General features: G+C 49.8%; 1 protein-coding gene and 1 long non-coding RNA gene across 8 annotated transcripts in view; one reads left to right on the top strand and one right to left on the bottom strand.

Annotated features, from left to right (window-relative positions):
- The window catches only part of LOC148640272 (uncharacterized), a 178441-nt gene that overhangs the window by 54581 nt on the left and 106999 nt on the right, over positions 1-16861 (bottom strand). The gene's annotated exons all lie outside the window — the stretch shown is intronic.
- Positions 1-16861, top strand: part of pou2f2b (POU class 2 homeobox 2b) — a 49992-nt gene that overhangs the window by 18292 nt on the left and 14839 nt on the right. For 3 of the 7 annotated variants that reach the window (XR_015930529.1, XM_088620500.1, XM_088620506.1), the window contains exons 2-13: positions 8509-8577; positions 9007-9041; positions 9153-9209; positions 10801-10926; positions 12043-12336; positions 12685-12790; positions 13211-13302; positions 13652-13795; positions 14022-14163; positions 14677-14822; positions 15423-15611; positions 16526-16574. Coding sequence is in view for 6 of the 7 variants with exons in the window: in XM_088620500.1 (XP_088476626.1) it covers positions 8509-8577; positions 9007-9041; positions 9153-9209; positions 10801-10926; positions 12043-12336; positions 12685-12790; positions 13211-13302; positions 13652-13795; positions 14022-14163; positions 14677-14822; positions 15423-15611; positions 16526-16574 (1449 nt within the window). In the remaining variant the exon portion in view is untranslated. Of the gene's footprint in view, positions 1-1685; positions 2697-6980; positions 7158-8508; positions 8578-9006; positions 9042-9152; positions 9210-10800; positions 10927-12042; positions 12337-12684; positions 12791-13210; positions 13303-13651; positions 13796-14021; positions 14164-14676; positions 14823-15422; positions 15612-16525; positions 16575-16861 lie in introns of those variants that run through there. The other 4 variants (XM_088620501.1, XM_088620502.1, XM_088620504.1 and 1 more) reach the window with 4 other exon arrangements.

Genomic DNA, 16861 nt, shown 5'->3' with positions numbered 1-16861 from the left:
TGCACACTCTGACACACACACCACATATTGGAACTACATGCACACTATAATAAGAACACAAATCCACTGACAGATACGCGGTAACAAAGGATTAGGATTTAAACAGAGATCGGTGACTCACTCTGGGGCTGCCTAGCAGCTGAAACATCACAGGTTTCAAAATGTGAACGTGGTAGAGTGCTTCCACACCTATGCATGCACTTACACAGCAGCTCAGAAAGTGACACACACACACACGTGCACACAAACCTATGCGCTCACACACACACACACACACACACACACACACACACGCAGACACACACATGCACACGCGTGCACGCGCTCACACGATCATAGCGCGCACACGCACAGACCTCTTGGTGCTGTTGCCAGGCAGCGGGCAGCACTGGCCTATCAGAGTGCAGCATTGTGTCCACTGATGTCACTCCAGCGACTGACCAGCTCTGCCAAACTGCAGCCTGAGAGAGAGAGTTTAAACTTCAGACTGTATGATAAGGACGAAGCAGTGACGATGGTGTTATACGGTGAAACTCTCCAGACTGGACTGACTGGACTGGGAGCTGGATTAGTGATTCACTGGGATTATAATCAGACTCACTGACACTGACAGAGCAGTCTGAGACTCTCCAGGCTGGACTGGTCTGACTGGATTGGGAGCTGGATTAGTGATTCACTGGGATTATAATCAGACTCACTGACACTGACAGAGCAGTCTGAGACTCTCCAGGCTGGACTGGACTGACTTTACTATGAGCTGGATTAGTTATGAACTGGGATTATAATCAGACACACAGTCAGAGCAGTCTGAGACTCTCCAGGCTGGACAGACTTTTCTGTGAGCTGGATTAGTTATTAACTGGGATTATAATCAGAATCCCATTGACACTGACAATAGTCTGTTTCTAATTCTATCTAAATCAATTAACAAATTAAATACTTGAGGAAACTCAGTGCTGGGAATGCTTTGTAGTTTCTTAAATATGTGTTTGAGGGACAGCATTGAGTCTGTTGTGCCCAGCCTGGTGGCACAGAGAACTGAGTTAGACAGGCAGTAACTCATTCAACCACCTTTACAGATGTGACCCCTAAAAAAAGGGGTTTGGTACAGTATCTATTAGACTCTCAATCTGACAGCTGTCCTCCTGGTGTAACAGGACTGGACCTGACCCACTGGACCGGCTGTCCTCCTGGTCCAACAGGACTGGACCTTAACTTATTTGAACTCTGTATTAGTGGGTCAGTTAATCGAGTACAGTAGTTAAGTAAACGAGGTCTTGACCGGATTGAAGACCCGCAACTTGCTGTTCCGGCTCGCTATCGCTGTAAACACTGAGAGAGCTCAAACATAGGAATTGATGGGTAATGCTGCCACCATGCGGTCACATCGAGGTACTGCACGACAACATTTTTCTTTTCTTACGGAAAGAGACAAAAATATTAATACAATTATTGTAACGTTATTTTATGTGTTATTTTTAAACAATACGGTTTTTAGCTTTTTATTTTATCATAGAGCTGGTACAGAGAGGAGAGAGAGGGGGGTACAGGGACAGTGGGGGGGGGGAGGAAGGAGAGAGAGGGGTACAGAGAGTAGAGAGAGGGGGCACAGGGAGGAGAGAGAGGGGTGCAGAGAGTAGAGAGAGGGGGCACAGGGAGGAGAGAGGGGTGCAGAGAGGATAGAGAGAGAGGGGTACAGAGGATAGAGAGAGGGGTACAGAGGAAAGAGAGAGAGGGGTACAGAGGAAAGAGAGAGAGGGGTACAGAGAGGAGAGAGGGGGGTACAGGGAGGAGAGAGAGGGGTACAGAGCAAAGCAGAAGAGAGAGAGGCAGAGAGGGACAGAACGAGAAGGCGGAGTGAACTGCCTCATGCTGAAGCACGCGGACAGTGATGAAGAGTTTCCACACCACCCCAGCACTTTCCTCAGTCCCCCGTCCGCGCTCTCTCTCCTCCTCCTCTCCGTCTGTCTGTTTCCGTCTCTCCTCCTCTCCCCCTCCCTCCTGCTGCCCTCTCTCGCACGCGACTCCAGCTGCCTGTCGCCCTGCTTTCACCCCAGCTCTTGGCAGCGCTGTGTCCCTCCTGCCTGAGAGTCTCTCTCTCTGCCTTTCAGTCCCTGTCTCTCTGTCTCTGCCCCCTGTGTGTCTCTCTGTGTCTCTCTCTGCCCCCTGTGTGTCTCTGTGTCTCTGCCCCCTGTGTGCCTCTCTTCCCCCTGCGTGTCTCTCTGTGTCTCTGCCCCCTGTGTGTCTCTGTGTCTCTCTGCCCCCTGAGTGTCTCTCTGTGTCTCTGCCCCCTGTGTGTCTCTGTGTCTCTCTGCCCCCTGAGTGTCTCTCTGTGTCTCTGCCCCCTGTGTGTCTCTGTGTCTCTCTGCCCCCTGAGTGTCTCTCTGTGTCTCTGCCCCCTGTGTGTCTCTGTGTCGTCTCTGTGTCTCTGGCTGCGCGTCTCTCTGACAGGAAGCAGGGGGCGGGGCGGAGGCGCGGGAGGAGAGAGAGGCGGGCGGCGGGCGGCGGGCGGCGGGCGGCGAGGGAGAAAGTGACTGTTTCTCCCTGTCATCACGGTCCGCACTTTCGCTCGCTGGCGCGGAGAGAGAGGGGGAGTGAGAGGAGAAGTGATTAGACAGACAGAGAGGGAGAGAGACAGACAGACAGGCAGGAGGCACGGGCTTGGACCATGGTTCACTCTAACGTTTGGGTTCCAGGTAAGAGCTAGAAGTTCGCAAACTGAGATATTTGCTGCTAAATTAATCCTGATCAATTAATGAACTAATCAACTGCCGGGTGGCTTTAGCATGTTTTCGGGGGGACGCGTCTGTGCTGGGAGAGCTGGGGCAGTGGGAGAGGAAGGGAGTGGAGTGATTGGTGATGGTTTTGCTCATTACCGGGCTTGCAGTAATTAACAATGTGCCGTTACACCCGGGCGAGTTCAGACTTTGCGCTTGTCTGTCACAAGTTCCTCTCAGAGTTGCTGAATTGGAAACGCACCTCGCTGTGTCAGATAGACACAGTCCTTATAGATCAGGATATTGATCTCGCTGCCAGTCAGGGGTACCACTGTTAAAAACTCAGTCATCTGGGACAAGGGGTTTCTGTGATGTGTCAGTGTCCTGCTGTGAGTAATGGGGGGTATCAGTGCTGGATTAGCAACTGTGGGACTGACTAACACACTGAGATACTGATTGACACACTGATTATACATTACAACTGTACACACATAGCGCCAGTGTGAGACACTGGATTCTAACTGTACACACACAGCGCCAGTGTGAGACACTGGATTCTAACTGTACACACACAGCGCCAGTGTGAGACACTGGATTCTAACTGTACACACACAGCGCCAGTGTGAGACACTGGATTCTAACTGTACACACACAGCGTCGGTGTGAGACACTGGATTCTAACTGTACACACACAGCGTCGGTGTGAGACACTGGATTCTAACTGTACACACACAGCGCCAGTGTGAGACACTGGATTCTAACTGTACACACACAGCGCCAGTGTGAGACACTGGATTCTAACTGTACACACACAGCGCCAGTGTGAGACACTGGATTCTAACTGTACACACACAGCGTCAGTGTGAGACACTGGATTCTAACTGTACACACACAGCGCCAGTGTGAGACACTAGATTCTAACTGTACACACACAGCGTCAGTGTGAGACACTGGATTCTAACTGTACACACACAGCGTCAGTGTGAGACACTAGATTCTAACTGTACACACACAGCGCCAGTGTGAGACACTGGATTCTAACTGTACACACACAGCGCCAGTGTGAGACACTGGATTCTAACTGTACACACACAGCGTTGGTGTGAGACACTAGATTCTAACTGTACACACACAGCGCCAGTGTGAGACACTGGATTCTAACTGTACACACACAGCGCCAGTGTGAGACACTGGATTCTAACTGTACACACACAGCGTCGGTGTGAGACACTGGATTCTAACTGTACACACACAGTGTCAGTGTGAGACACTGGATTCTAACTGTACACACACAGCGTCAGTGTGAGGCACTGGATTCTAACTGTACACACACAGCGTCGGTGTGAGACACATGATTCTAACTGTACACACACAGCGCCAGTGTGAGACACTGGATTCTAACTGTACACACACACAGCACCAGTGTGAAACACTGGATTCTAACTGTACACACACAGCGTCGGTGTGAGACACATGATTCTAACTGTACACACACAGCGCCAGTGTGAGACACTGGATTCTAACTGTACACACACACAGCGCCAGTGTGAGACACTGGATTCTAACTGTACACACACAGCGCCAGTGTGAGACACTGGATTCTAACTGTCAGACAGACAGGGAAAAAGAGGTGGAAGGGAGAGTCAATAAGTAATGAAGATATTATCAGTTTACATAGAGATGTCAGCGTCTCAGTGTCAGTGTCAGAGTATCAGAGTGCTACAGTGTCAGAGTATCAGTACTTCAGAGTATCAGAGAGTGGATCTCCTGTCACAGTCTGAGGAACAGTGAGCCTGTCTCCCAATAATACTCCATATGTTTATATGTAAATATGTTATGATTGTGTCTTTATTGTAAATGTCTGTAGACTTTTGTTTTATGTTAATTGTATTTGTTTTGCTTTGGCAACACTGATTTTACTCATGCCAATGAAGCACCTTGAATTGAATTGAATAGCATCAGTTTGTCAGAGTATCAGTATATTAGAGTATCAGAGAGTGTTTCAATGTCAGAGTATCAGTATATGAGAGTATCAGAGTGTTTCAGTGTGTCAGAGTATCAGTATATCAGAGTATCAGAGTGTTTCAGTGTGTCAGAGTATCAGAGTACCAGCGTGTCAGAGTGTGTTAGTGCATCAGACTATCAGTGTTTCAGAGCATCAGAGAGTTTCGGTGGGTCAGAATATGTGTCTCAGTGTATCATAGAGTTCAAAGTCAATTTATGGCTCACATTACACATAGACGCATCAGTGTGTCTGTGTGTATTAATACCCCTGTAGACAGTACTTCATCTAAGTCTGTCTGTGTGTAGTAGTGTGTAGTGTGTAGCAGTGTGTATTAATAGCACAGATGACAGTAACTCCTCTCAGTGTGTAGCAGTGTGTATTAATAGCCAAGCTGACAGTAAGTTTCTGGGTTTTACACCCTCTGAACGAGCCAGCAGTCTGAGAGGAAGTAGACAGAGGAAGTGAGAAGACCAGTGAAGAAATTAAACATCTCTGGTCTTCACAGCACACCCTACACACGTCTGTACACCGATACTGTAACACACACTAGTGCACACCCCACACACTCTCACTGTCACACAGCACACCATACACACATAGAAATATTCTGGCCTACACACTGAGTATACCTCTCAAATACTCAAAGAAAAACTGGGGCCTACACATAGCTTAAAATAATACACATAAATCTCTCTACAGTGACAGAGCAGTCTGAGACTCTCCAGGCTGGACTGGACTGACTGGACTGGGAGCTGGATTAGTGATTCACTGGGATTATAATCAGACTCCCTTTGACACTGGCAGAGCAGTCTGAGACTCTCCAGGCTGGACTGGTCTGATTGTACCGTGAGCTGGATTAGTGATTCACTGGGATTATAATGTGTGTACCGTGAGCCGGATTAGTGATTGAGGTTATCAACACTGTAAAATCTTCCTGATCTAATTTTGAGACATTACTGCCCCCTGGTGTCAATGACTTAGAATGACCTTTTTAATACTCTAACCTTTCTAAATGATGATGAGAGTGGCAGAACAGCAGGGATGGGAGATTAGGAGAGAGTGGAGGAGTGAAAGGAGGTGAGGAGAGCGAGAGGAGGGATAGGAGGTGAGGAGAGAGAGGAGGAGTGAAAGGAGGTGAGGAGAGCGAGGAGGAGTGATGGGACGGGAGGGATAGGAGAGAGAGGAGGGGTAAGGAGGTGAGGGGAGAGAAGGGGAGAGATAGGAGATGAGGAGAGAGAGGAGGCGTAGGAGATGTTTATGTGCTGCAGGTGTCAGTTATAATTAGTTGTTCGTTAAGTGTTTTTGCATTTCTTAAAAAAGGGAAGTTTGATTTGTGCGTCAGCAAATAATTATTTCTGTGTCAATCTGTGTGAGAGTGTGTGTGTCTCTCCTTGTGTGAGAGTGTGTGCGTCTCTCCCTGTGTGAGAGTGTGTGTGTCTCTCCCTGTGTGAGAGTGTGTGTGTGTCTCTCCCTGTGTGAGAGTGTGTCTCTCCCTGTGTGAGAGTGTGTGCGTGTCTCCCTGTGTGAGAGTGTGTGTGTGTTTCTATTTGTGTGAGAGTGTGTGTGTCTCTCCCTGTGTGAGAGTGTGTGTGTGTTTCTCCCTGTCTGAGAGAGTTTGTTTCACCGTGTGTGGGTGTGTCTGTGTCTCTCATTGTGTGAGAGTGTGTGTTTCACTGTGTGTGTAGTTCACCATGTGTGGGAGTGTGCGTGTCTCAACATGTCAGTGTGTTTTGTGGTTATGTGTGTCGTGTTGCTCACACATGTCAGTTAGAAGTGGTGTGTGTTAGTGCTGTGTGGGTCTCTCCTCTCATGCCCCTAGTCTCTGTGTCTCAGGGGCTGTCCCCAGGAAGCACAAGGGATAAAACAGGAAGTGATATTGAACAAAAGGGATGAGGTCATCATGAGTCACAGGGCAGCTGAGCGCAACGCTTAAATCTGTCCCCTGCATTACAAGAGAGAGGGAGAGCAGAGACGAGGAACAAAGAGGAAGGAAAGTGTATAGTGGGGAAAAGGTTAGAGAGGGGTTAATACAGACACATTTGACACTACCGACTCCCTACCTGTTGTGCTGAGGTTGGTGACTGCCTGGGACATTGACATTGTGTATATATCTTCAGTTCTGAACAGACTAGCAGTTAGTAGCTAATTGTTCCCAGAATCTCATCCATCTGTTTCCTGAGAGAAGCCAGGGGATCAGCTTCAACAATGTGCTTGGGGAGCTTGTTCCCCCCTCCCACCCCCCTCTGTGTACAGCAGGATCTCATCCAGCTGAGTCTTGAGAAAAGTCAGGGTATCGGCTTCAACAACATGGCCGGGCAGCTTGTTCCACACCCCCACCCCCCTCTGCGTAAAGAAGTGTCTCCTGTTCTGGATCCCAGAGCAGCATCTTTGCTATTACAGGGTGACCAGACCTGTACAGACTCTTCTAACCGAATGTAAGTGCTCCTGCAGCCGCTGTCGAGCAGACGTGAGCGTCTCTCCCACAGACGGGGGCTGAGCCCGGCTCCTCCAGACGGCGGCGGGCCGGAAGGGCGCATGGGTTTCAGAGAGCGAGAGTGGTGACTCACGGGCTCATGCAAATGGGGGAACAGGCGCAACTGAAAGCTTCACGTTTCGATGAGTCTGTAAAAACAGCTCACTCAGCCTGTCCCTGCGCCCGCGGTGCGGTGATGTCATCCCGGCTGGGGTGAGGGGTGAGGGGTGATGGGGGAGGAGCCCCACCCCCCTCCCCCAGGGTCCAGGGTGCCGCTGGGCTCGGATACAGCAGAGGCATCACACATGAATCTGGGCCTGGGACAGTACAGAGTATTCAGTTAGTATCATCACTGAGAGAGAGTATTCAGACAGTAACATCACTGAGAGAGTACAGAGTATTCAGACAGGATCATCACTGAGAGAGACAGTACAGAGTATTCAGACAGCATCATCACTGAGATAGAGAGTATTCAGACAGTATCATCACTGAGAGAGACAGTACAGAGTATTCAGACAGTATCATCACTGAGAGAGACGCTACAGAGTATTCAGAAAGTATAATCACTAAGAGAGTACAGAGTATTCAGACAGTAACATCACTGAGAGAGACGGTACAGAGTATTTGGACAGTATCGTCACTGAGACTTGAGAGAGAGGGTACAGAGTATTCGGACAGTATCGTCACTGAGAGAGACGGTACAGAGTATTCGGAAAGTATTGTCACTGAGAGAGATTGTGAATTTTGAGTGCATGTTTGTGAGACAGTCAGCAACCGAGAGAGGGAGTGGTGTTGAGGGAGGGTGTGTGTTGGTCTTCAGTTTCAGTCTGAGTGAAGACAGGAAACCAGTGCCAAAGTGTCTGTTGATGTTCTCATTATTAGAGATCCAATTACCACGCTGATGAGTAACTGAGGGACCCCTGCCTCCCTGTCTGTTTTCGAAGAACATCAGAAGATAATGCCGTACAGCGGGGAGGGCTCCCTCAGTTACTCAGCAGCTGATCGGTCCCAAGTTATCTTATCCCGAAGAATCCCAGCAGACCGATCCCAGACGCTCGATCCAGACCCCCACCACCCTTTGTGTAAAGTTATACAGTCTTTGTGCTCAGTCGTAACCTCCTGCTGTGCCCTTGCATTCTAGTTCCACTGTGGAAGGTAAAGGGATCATTTGGTTGACTTTGTCAACAACCTTTCAGGATTTTGAATAGTGCGCTACCTGAAGGGACTGACAGTGCGTGACATTTCTTTCCGACCCAGAATTGTTCTGGCTGCTCCTCTACGGTGCAGTGACCCAGCTCTCTGCTCTCTCTCAGATATCAGGATGTCGAAGCCGGCAGAGGCTGAGAAGTCAGGGGTGGACTCTTCTCAGCTGGAGAGCACAGGTACTCTGTCTCTCTGCATATAAATATGCCAGTGTGTCAGTGTCTCTCAGTGTGTCTCTGTGTCTCTCAGTGTCTCTGTGTCTCTCAGTGTCTCTGTGCCTCTCAGTGTGTCTCTTGGTGTGTCAGTGTGCTACAGAGTCTCTGTGTCAGTGTGTTTGTGCCTCTCAGTGTGTCTCTCGGTGTGTCAGTGTGTCACTGTCAGTGTGTGGGATCTGATAAGATCTCTCTCCTCCCCTCCCTCTGTCACTTCACCTTTTCCCTTCTGTGTTCTCTCCTCTGTTTTTCTCACAGTTTCCGACTGTGTGAAAATGCTCATTAAGCAAAAAGAAATGCCTTTATGAATCTGTGCTACATTACTGCCCACGACAGATAATTATCACACTAATAACATTCTGTTGTTTCCTGACTAATCTTTCCTCTCTCTCTCAGACTCCGAGAAGAATGGTCCAGATTCCAACCATCAGGTAGCTTCTTATATTGTTGTTATTATTATTATTAGTAGTAGTATAAGTATTATTAATGAGTGGAATCAGTGCCCCTCTCTGACTGGTTGTTCTTGGGTTGTGATTTTTTAGGTCCAGCCAATGAAAGTCAGTCCCTTCGCCCTCTCGCCCACTCTGAGCAGCAACAAGGTAAGTGGTGAGCACTCTCCACATCCACACTCAGCCTCTAGTTCTTACTCTTATTGAGAGACAGGCTCACTGTTCCTCAGGCTGGGACAGGAGATCACACACTGTATTATTATTATTGAGAGACAGGCTCACTGTCTGTTCCTCAGGCTGGGACAGGAGATCACACACTGTATTATTATTATTATTGAGAGACAGGCTCACTGTCTGTTCCTCAGGCTGGGACAGGAGATCACACACTGTATTATTATTATTGAGAGACAGGCTCACTGTCTGTTCCTCAGGCTGGGACAGGAGATCACACACTGTATTATTATTATTATTGAGAGACAGGCTCACTGTCTGTTCCTCAGGCTGGGACAGGAGATCACACACTGTATTATTATTATTGAGAGACAGGCTCACTGTCTGTTCCTCAGGCTGGGACAGGAGATCACACACTGTATTATTATTATTATTGAGAGACAGGCTCACTGTCTGTTCCTCAGGCTGGGACAGGAGATCACACACTGTATTATTATTATTATTATTGAGAGACAGGCTCACTGTCTGTTCCTCAGGCTGGGACAGGAGATCACACACTGTATTATTATTACTGAGAGACAGGCTCACTGTTCCTCAGGCTGGGACAGGAGATCACACACTGTAATATTATTATTATTGAGAGACAGGCTCACTGTTCCTCAGGCTGGGACAGGAGATCACGCACTGTATTATTATTGAGAGACAGGCTCACTGTCTGTTCCTCAGGCTGGGACAGGAGATCACACACTGTATTATTATTATTGAGAGACAGGCTCACTGTTCCTCAGGCTGGGACAGGAGATCACACACTGTATTATCATTATTGAGAGACAGGCTCACTGTCTGTTCCTCAGGCTGGGACAGGAGATCACACACTGTATTATTATTATTGAGAGACAGCCTCACTGTCTGTTCCTCAGGCTGGGACAGGAGATCACACACTGCATTATTATTGAGAGACAGGCTCACTGTTCCTCAGGCTGGGACAGGAGATCACACACTGTATTATTATTATTGAGAGACAGGCTCACTGTCTGTTCCTCAGGCTGGGACAGGAGATCACACACTGTATTATTATTGAGAGACAGGCTCACTGTTCCTCAGGCTGGGACAGGAGATCACACACTGTATTATTATTATTGAGAGACAGGCTCACTGTTCCCCAGGCTGGGACAGGAGATCACACACTGTATTATCATTATTGAGAGACAGGCTCACTGTCTGTTCCTCAGGCTGGGACAGGAGATCACACACTGTATTATCATTATTGAGAGACAGGCTCACTGTCTGTTCCTCAGGCTGTGACAGGACAGCCAGGTCTGCCTGTGTCCAGTTTCTATGGCCAGGCTGTGGTCACTGGTGGTCAGTGTCCTTCCACCCCTCTCTCTGCTCCTCAGTCTGTCTCTCCACTCAGCTTCTGTCAGGTCTCCATGTGTACCAGTGTGTGTATCACAGTGTGTATATGAGAGTGTGTCTGTGTGTATATCATGGGGAGTGTGAAGGAGTGAAGTAGGGGGTTATTATGAAAGGGTGAAGTAAAGAGTGAGAGACACGGTACCTCTCTTCGCAGGGGAAGACAGAAGAGTGCACTGAGATGTCCCCGGCCCCCCCTGCTCCCACAGGGCCCCCAGGACCCCCATCGCAGACACACCTCCCCCAGACTCAGCTCATGCTGGCCAGCAGCCAGCTGGCAGGGGTAAGACTGCGTGGGTTTGTGTCAGTGTGAGACCGTGTGTGCAGTGTGTATCAGTGTGAGACAGTGTGTCAATGTGTGTGTCAGTGTGTCAATGTGTGTGTCAGTGCGAGATAGTGTGTGTCAGTGTGAGACAGTGTGTCAGTGCGAGACAGTGTGTGTCAGTGTGAGACAGTGTGTCAGTGTGAGACAGTGTGTGTCAGTGTGAGACAGTGTGTGCAGTGTGTCAATGTGTGTGTCAGTGTGAGACAGTGTGTGTCAGTGTGAGACAGTGTGTGCAGTGTGTCAATGTGTGTGTCAGTGCGAGATAGTGTGTGTCAGTGTGAGACAGTGTGTGCAGTGTGTCAATGTGTGTGTCAGTGTGAGACAGTGTGTGTCAGTGTGAGACAGTGTGTGCAGTGTGTCAATGTGTGTGTCAGTGCGAGACAGTGTGTGTCAGTGTGAGACAGTGTGTGCAGTGTGTCAATGTGTGTGTCAGTGCGAGATAGTGTGTGTCAGTGTGAGAGTGTGTGCAGTGTGTCAATGTGTGTGTCAGTGCGAGATAGTGTGTGTCAGTGTGAGACAGTGTGTGCAGTGTGTCAATGTGTGTGTCAGTGTGAGACAGTGTGTGTATGAGCGTGTGTGTGCATGTGTAGTGTGTGCAATGTGTGCAGTCAGTTGTCTATTAGTAGTGTGTTTCGTGTGTGTAGGAAGTTTGTTGTGTGTGTGTTAGTGGTGTGTGTTGTGTGTTCTTTGCTATTTTATCTTCTTCTGCTGCCTGACAATCTGTCCCTCCTCCCCCCTCTCCCCTCTCTCTCACTCCTCACTCTCTCCCCCCTTCTCCCCCTTTCCTGCCCCCTCTCTGTCCTTTCTCCTCCTCTATCTCCCTTTTCTGCCCCCCATCTCCCCTCTCCCCCTCTCTCTCCTCTTCTCTCCCTCCTCTCTCCCCTCTCCCCCCTCTCCCTCTTTCCTGCGCCCCGTCTCCTCTCTCTCCTCTTCTCTCCCTCCTCTCTCCCCTCTCCCCCTCTCTCTCCTCTTCTCTCTCCCCTCTCCCCCTCTCTCTCCTCTTCTCTCCCTCCTCTCTCCCCTCTCCCTCTTTCCTGCCCCCCGTCTCCTCTCTCTCCTCTTCCTCTCCCCCAGCTGACGGCTCTCTTGCCTGCTCAGCAGCAGCTGTTGCTCCAGCAGGCGCAGGCGCAGCTCCTGGCAGCTGCAGTGCAGCAGTCCCACGCAGCCCACGCAGCTGCTGCAGCCCACGCCACCAATCAGCAGCAGCAACAGCAGCAGCAACAGCAGCAACAAAGTCAACAGCAGCAGCAGCAGCAGCAGCAAGCGCAACAGCACAGCACACAACCCCCCCCTGATCCCCAAAATCCCCACCCACACCACCACCCACCCCAGCTCACCCTCTCTCAGCCAATCCAGCTCACTGCACAGGTATGACTGACCACCTGCACCACACCTCATTCCTGCTGCTCCCCGCCCACCCTCCACCCATCCCCCCCCGCCTCTCTGCCCCAGGGTGCTCCCAGCCAATCCCATCGCCACCCTCTCTCATGACCACACCCTGCTGTCACACTGGCAGCCAATCACCTGCCTCATCAAGCCACTCATCCCCTCCCATCCTCATGTCCACAGCCAATGAGGTTTCCTCAGCTTGGGGGCCACACCCCCTTTTCAGGACCGCCAACCAATGGCATGGCATCTGCGGCACAGACGTCCCGCCCTCTGGTGGAATCGATCGGGTGACTCTTTCTTCTCTCTCTCTCTCTCTCTGTCTCTCAGGATATCCAGCAGCTGCTTCAGCTCCAGCAGCTGGTCCTGGTACCTGGACATCACCTGCAGTCCCCTGCTCAGTTCCTCCTGCCTCAGGCACAGCAAGGGCAGCAAGGTGACCATTCAGGGCGGAGTCTATTGCAGAAAGGGCCAATGAGGACAGGAGCCAGTCAGCACAGGGGCGAATCAGAACCAGTCTGTCAGTATAGTATAGTATAGTCTGTGTAAGAGCATGCCAACTGGTAAAGGGATCTGAAATAGAAGCACAGGGGCCAATCAGGATTCGAAACCAACCATTTTCTGTGGCATTCTGACTCCGAACAAGAGAACTCCAGCTCCAGAGTTTCCAAACGGATTTGACTGTTTTTGCTTTCTTTAATATCCTCACACAGACGGCGCCCACAGCAAACACAATGACCAGTCAGCTCAGTCAAGTCATAAAGGAACACAGAGCAATAAAAACAGGGAAACGGTCAGTTTCAGCCCTGGTATGGTTCACTGATGTATTCAGGTGTGAAATTTCCCTGTTTTGTAGGTCTGCTATCAACACCAAATCTAATTCCACTACCTCAACAAAACCAAGGGGGCCTGCTGTCCGGCCCACCCAGAATGGGCCTGCAAGCACAGGTGATCACTGTCGTCCCAGCCTGTCTCCTCTCTCCCTGTCTCCTCTCTCCTCTCTCCTCTCTCTCCCTGTCTCCTCTCTCCTCTCTTTCCCTGTCTCCTCTCTCCCTGTCTCCTCTCTCTCCCCATCTCCTCTCTCCTCTCTTTCCCTGTCTCCTCTCTTTCCCTGTCTCCTCTCTCTCCCAGATTCCTCTCTCTCCATCACCCTCACCTCGTCTCCTGTCTCTCCCCTCGTCTCCCTGTCTCCCGATCTCTCAGTGTGTGTGTTGTGTAACAGTGCTGAGTGATAGACTTTATTGCTGTCAGTGTGAACAAACAGTGTTGACTAATATTGTTTACCTTTTGTGTTCAGGCAGTAAGCAGGACAGACTCGGGTCTTAGTAAGTGTATGGACAGTGTCGTTACCTCTCACCCCGAGGAGCCCAGTGACCTGGAAGAGCTTGAGCAGTTTGCCCGCACCTTCAAACAACGAAGAATCAAATTGGGATTCACACAGGTACAAAGCTCTCTGTCACTCCTTAACTCTTTTCTCTCAGTGCAGTGTTAATGTACTGGAGTGTCCAGTCAGTGTGTCTGTATTAACCCCTCTCTCTCTCAGTGCAGTGTTAATGTACTGGAGTGTCCAGTCAGTGTGTCTGTATTAACCCCTCTCTCTCTCAGTGCAGTGTTAATGTACTGGAGTGTCCAGTCAGTGTGTCTGCATTAACCCCTGTGTCTCTCAGGGAGATGTAGGGCTGGCCATGGGGAAGCTGTATGGAAATGACTTCAGCCAGACGACGATCTCTCGTTTTGAGGCTCTGAACCTCAGCTTTAAGAACATGTGCAAACTGAAGCCGCTATTGGAGAAATGGCTCAATGATGCTGGTGAGAACAACTTGTCTGTCTGTACTATAGAGTCAGGCATTAACCCTGTCTGTGTGTATTAACCCCTCTCTCAGTGCAGTGTTAATGTACTGGAGTGTCCAGTCAGTGTGTCTGTATTAACCCCTCTCTCTCAGTGCAGTGTTAATGTACTGGAGTGTCCAGTCAGTGTGTCTGTATTAACCCCTCTCTCTCAGTGCAGTGTTCATGTACTGGAGTGTCCAGTCAGTGTGTCTGTATTAACCCCTCTCTCTCTCAGTGCAGTGTTAATGTACTGGAGTGTCCAGTCAGTGTGTCTGTATGAACCCCTCTCTCTCAGTGCAGTGTTAATGTACTGGAGTGTCCAGTCAGTGTGTCTGTATGAACCCTCTCTCTCTCAGTGCAGTGTTAATGTACTGGAGTGTCCAGTCAGTGTGTCTGTATTAACCCCTCTCTCTCTCAGTGCAGTGTTAATGTACTGGAGTGTCCAGTCAGTGTCTGTATTAACCTATAAAACCTCTTTGTCCATCTCTGCAGAGACCATGTCAATGGACAGCACTCTCCCCTCCCCCAGTGCGCTGTCCTCCCCTCCGCTGTTCGAGGGGCTGCCTGGACGCCGCAGGAAGAAACGCACCAGCATCGAGACCAACGTCCGTGTGGCCTTAGAGCGCAGCTTTATTGCTGTGAGTCCATGCTGATCAATACAATATCATCAATGGACTGATCGTGTACAAGGTCCCTGTTAGGCCCTACAGAGTCCTGTGCAGTGATCATAGTTAGTACTGTTCTGAGATACTGGTTATACTGGAATGAGCTTATTGATTCGTGTTGCATTTCAGTACAGTAATGATTATTGCCGTCAGTAACTCAGATGATCAGTAATCTGTCGATAGCGGCGGTATTGATTACTGATTAACCCTGACCCTGTGTCACCTGCAGAACCAGATGCCCAGCTCAGAGGAGATGCTGCTGATCAGTAACTCAGATGATCAGTAATCTGTCGATAGCGGCGGTATTGATTACCTATTAACCCTGGCCCTGTGTCACCTGCAGAACCAGATGCCCAGCTCAGAGGAGATGCTGCTGATCAGTAACTCAGATGATCAGTAATCTGTCGATAGCGGCGGTATTGATTACTGATTAACCCTGACCCCGTGTCTCCCTGCAGAACCAGATGCCCAGCTCAGAGGAGATGCTGCTGATCAGTAACTCAGATGATCAGTAATCTGTCGATAGCGGCGGTATTGATTACTGATTAACCCTGACCCCGTGTCTCCCTGCAGAACCAGAAGCCTACCTCAGAGGAGATCCTGCTGATCGCGGAGCAGCTGCACATGGAGAAGGAGGTGATTCGTGTGTGGTTCTGCAACCGGAGGCAGAAAGAGAAACGCATCAACCCTGCCAGCGCCACACCCCCCCTGCCTAGCCAACCCCCCACGCCGCACAAACCCACCTGCTACAGCCCGCACATGGTACGGCCCGCACTCACAGCCTGACCCACCGCACCCCTGCACGAGCCCCTACACACACTCACTCACCCCTGCTCGAGCCTGGACATGGTACGTCCTGCATGCCTTCCTACTCCCCCCTGGCCCTCCGACACTACTCCCCCCTTTACAGCCTGGACTTGGTATCTCCTGTGCTGCTTTAAATCTCTTCTCCCCCTTCTCTAAACATCCATGGTACGGTCTGGATACTGGATACAGAAAGTGGGAAAAGTACAGAGTCACAGACAGGCAGGAGAGTGAGAGAGTCAATAATGCTCCATATGTTTATATGTAAATATTTTATGATGTGTCTTTATTGTAAATGTCTGTAGATTTTTTGTTTTGCTTTGGCAACACTGATTGTACTCATCAGTCGTGCCAAAAAAGCACCTTGAATTGAAGTGACAATTGAGTCACAGACAGACAGGCAGTAAATTGAGTGAGTCACAGACAGACAGGCAGTAGAGAGAGAGTCACAGACAGACAGGCAGTAGAGTGAGAGAGTCACAGACAGACAGGCAGTAGAGAGAGTCACAGTCAGGTGAGTCAGGCAAGATGAGTCACGGATGTGATGGATGAGATGACCACACTATACAGGTAAGCTTTAGACCGGCCAGAGTCAAAGGGTTGCTCCATTCAGCCGATCAGATAGCCATTGATCCCAGAATCTCATCCAGACATCTTGAAGGATTTAAGAACCTCGGAGCTTCAACACCTCTGGGCAGTTTTTCCCAGGCTGGGAAATCCAGGCTCTTGTCCCACTACAGATCCTGAAGTGTCGTCCCTTCGAAATGGACACACGACCACTCCAAACCTCACTCCCCTAACCCTCCCTCACCCTCCCCATCTTCATCTTCCTCCACCTCTCCTCATTCTCTCTTTCCTCTTTCTCCTTCCAGATCTCCAGTCAAGGACTGTCCCAGGCAGTCACCAACCTCAGCACAACAGGTAGGGAGTCGGTAGCGTCCAATGTGTCTGTATTAACCCCTCTCTCTCTCAGTGCAGTGTTAATGTACTGGAGTGTCCAGTCAGTGTGTCTGTATGAACCCCTCTCTCTCAGTGCAGTGTTAATGTACTGGAGTGTCCAGTCAGTGTGTCTGTATTAACCCCTCTCTCTCTCAGTGCAGTGTTAATGTACTGGAGTGTCCAGTCAGTGTGTCTGTATTAACCCCTCTCTCTCTCAGTGCAGTGTTAATGTACTGGAGTGTCCAGTCAGTGTGTCTGTATGAACCCCT

Source organism: Lepisosteus platostomus, chromosome 26, assembly GCF_059453375.1.
Source record: "Lepisosteus platostomus isolate fLepPlt1 chromosome 26, fLepPlt1.hap1, whole genome shotgun sequence".
Taxonomy (NCBI): domain Eukaryota; kingdom Metazoa; phylum Chordata; class Actinopteri; order Semionotiformes; family Lepisosteidae; genus Lepisosteus; species Lepisosteus platostomus.
The sequence above is the reverse complement of the archived record's forward strand: the minus strand, read 5'-3'. Positions and strand labels throughout refer to the sequence as shown.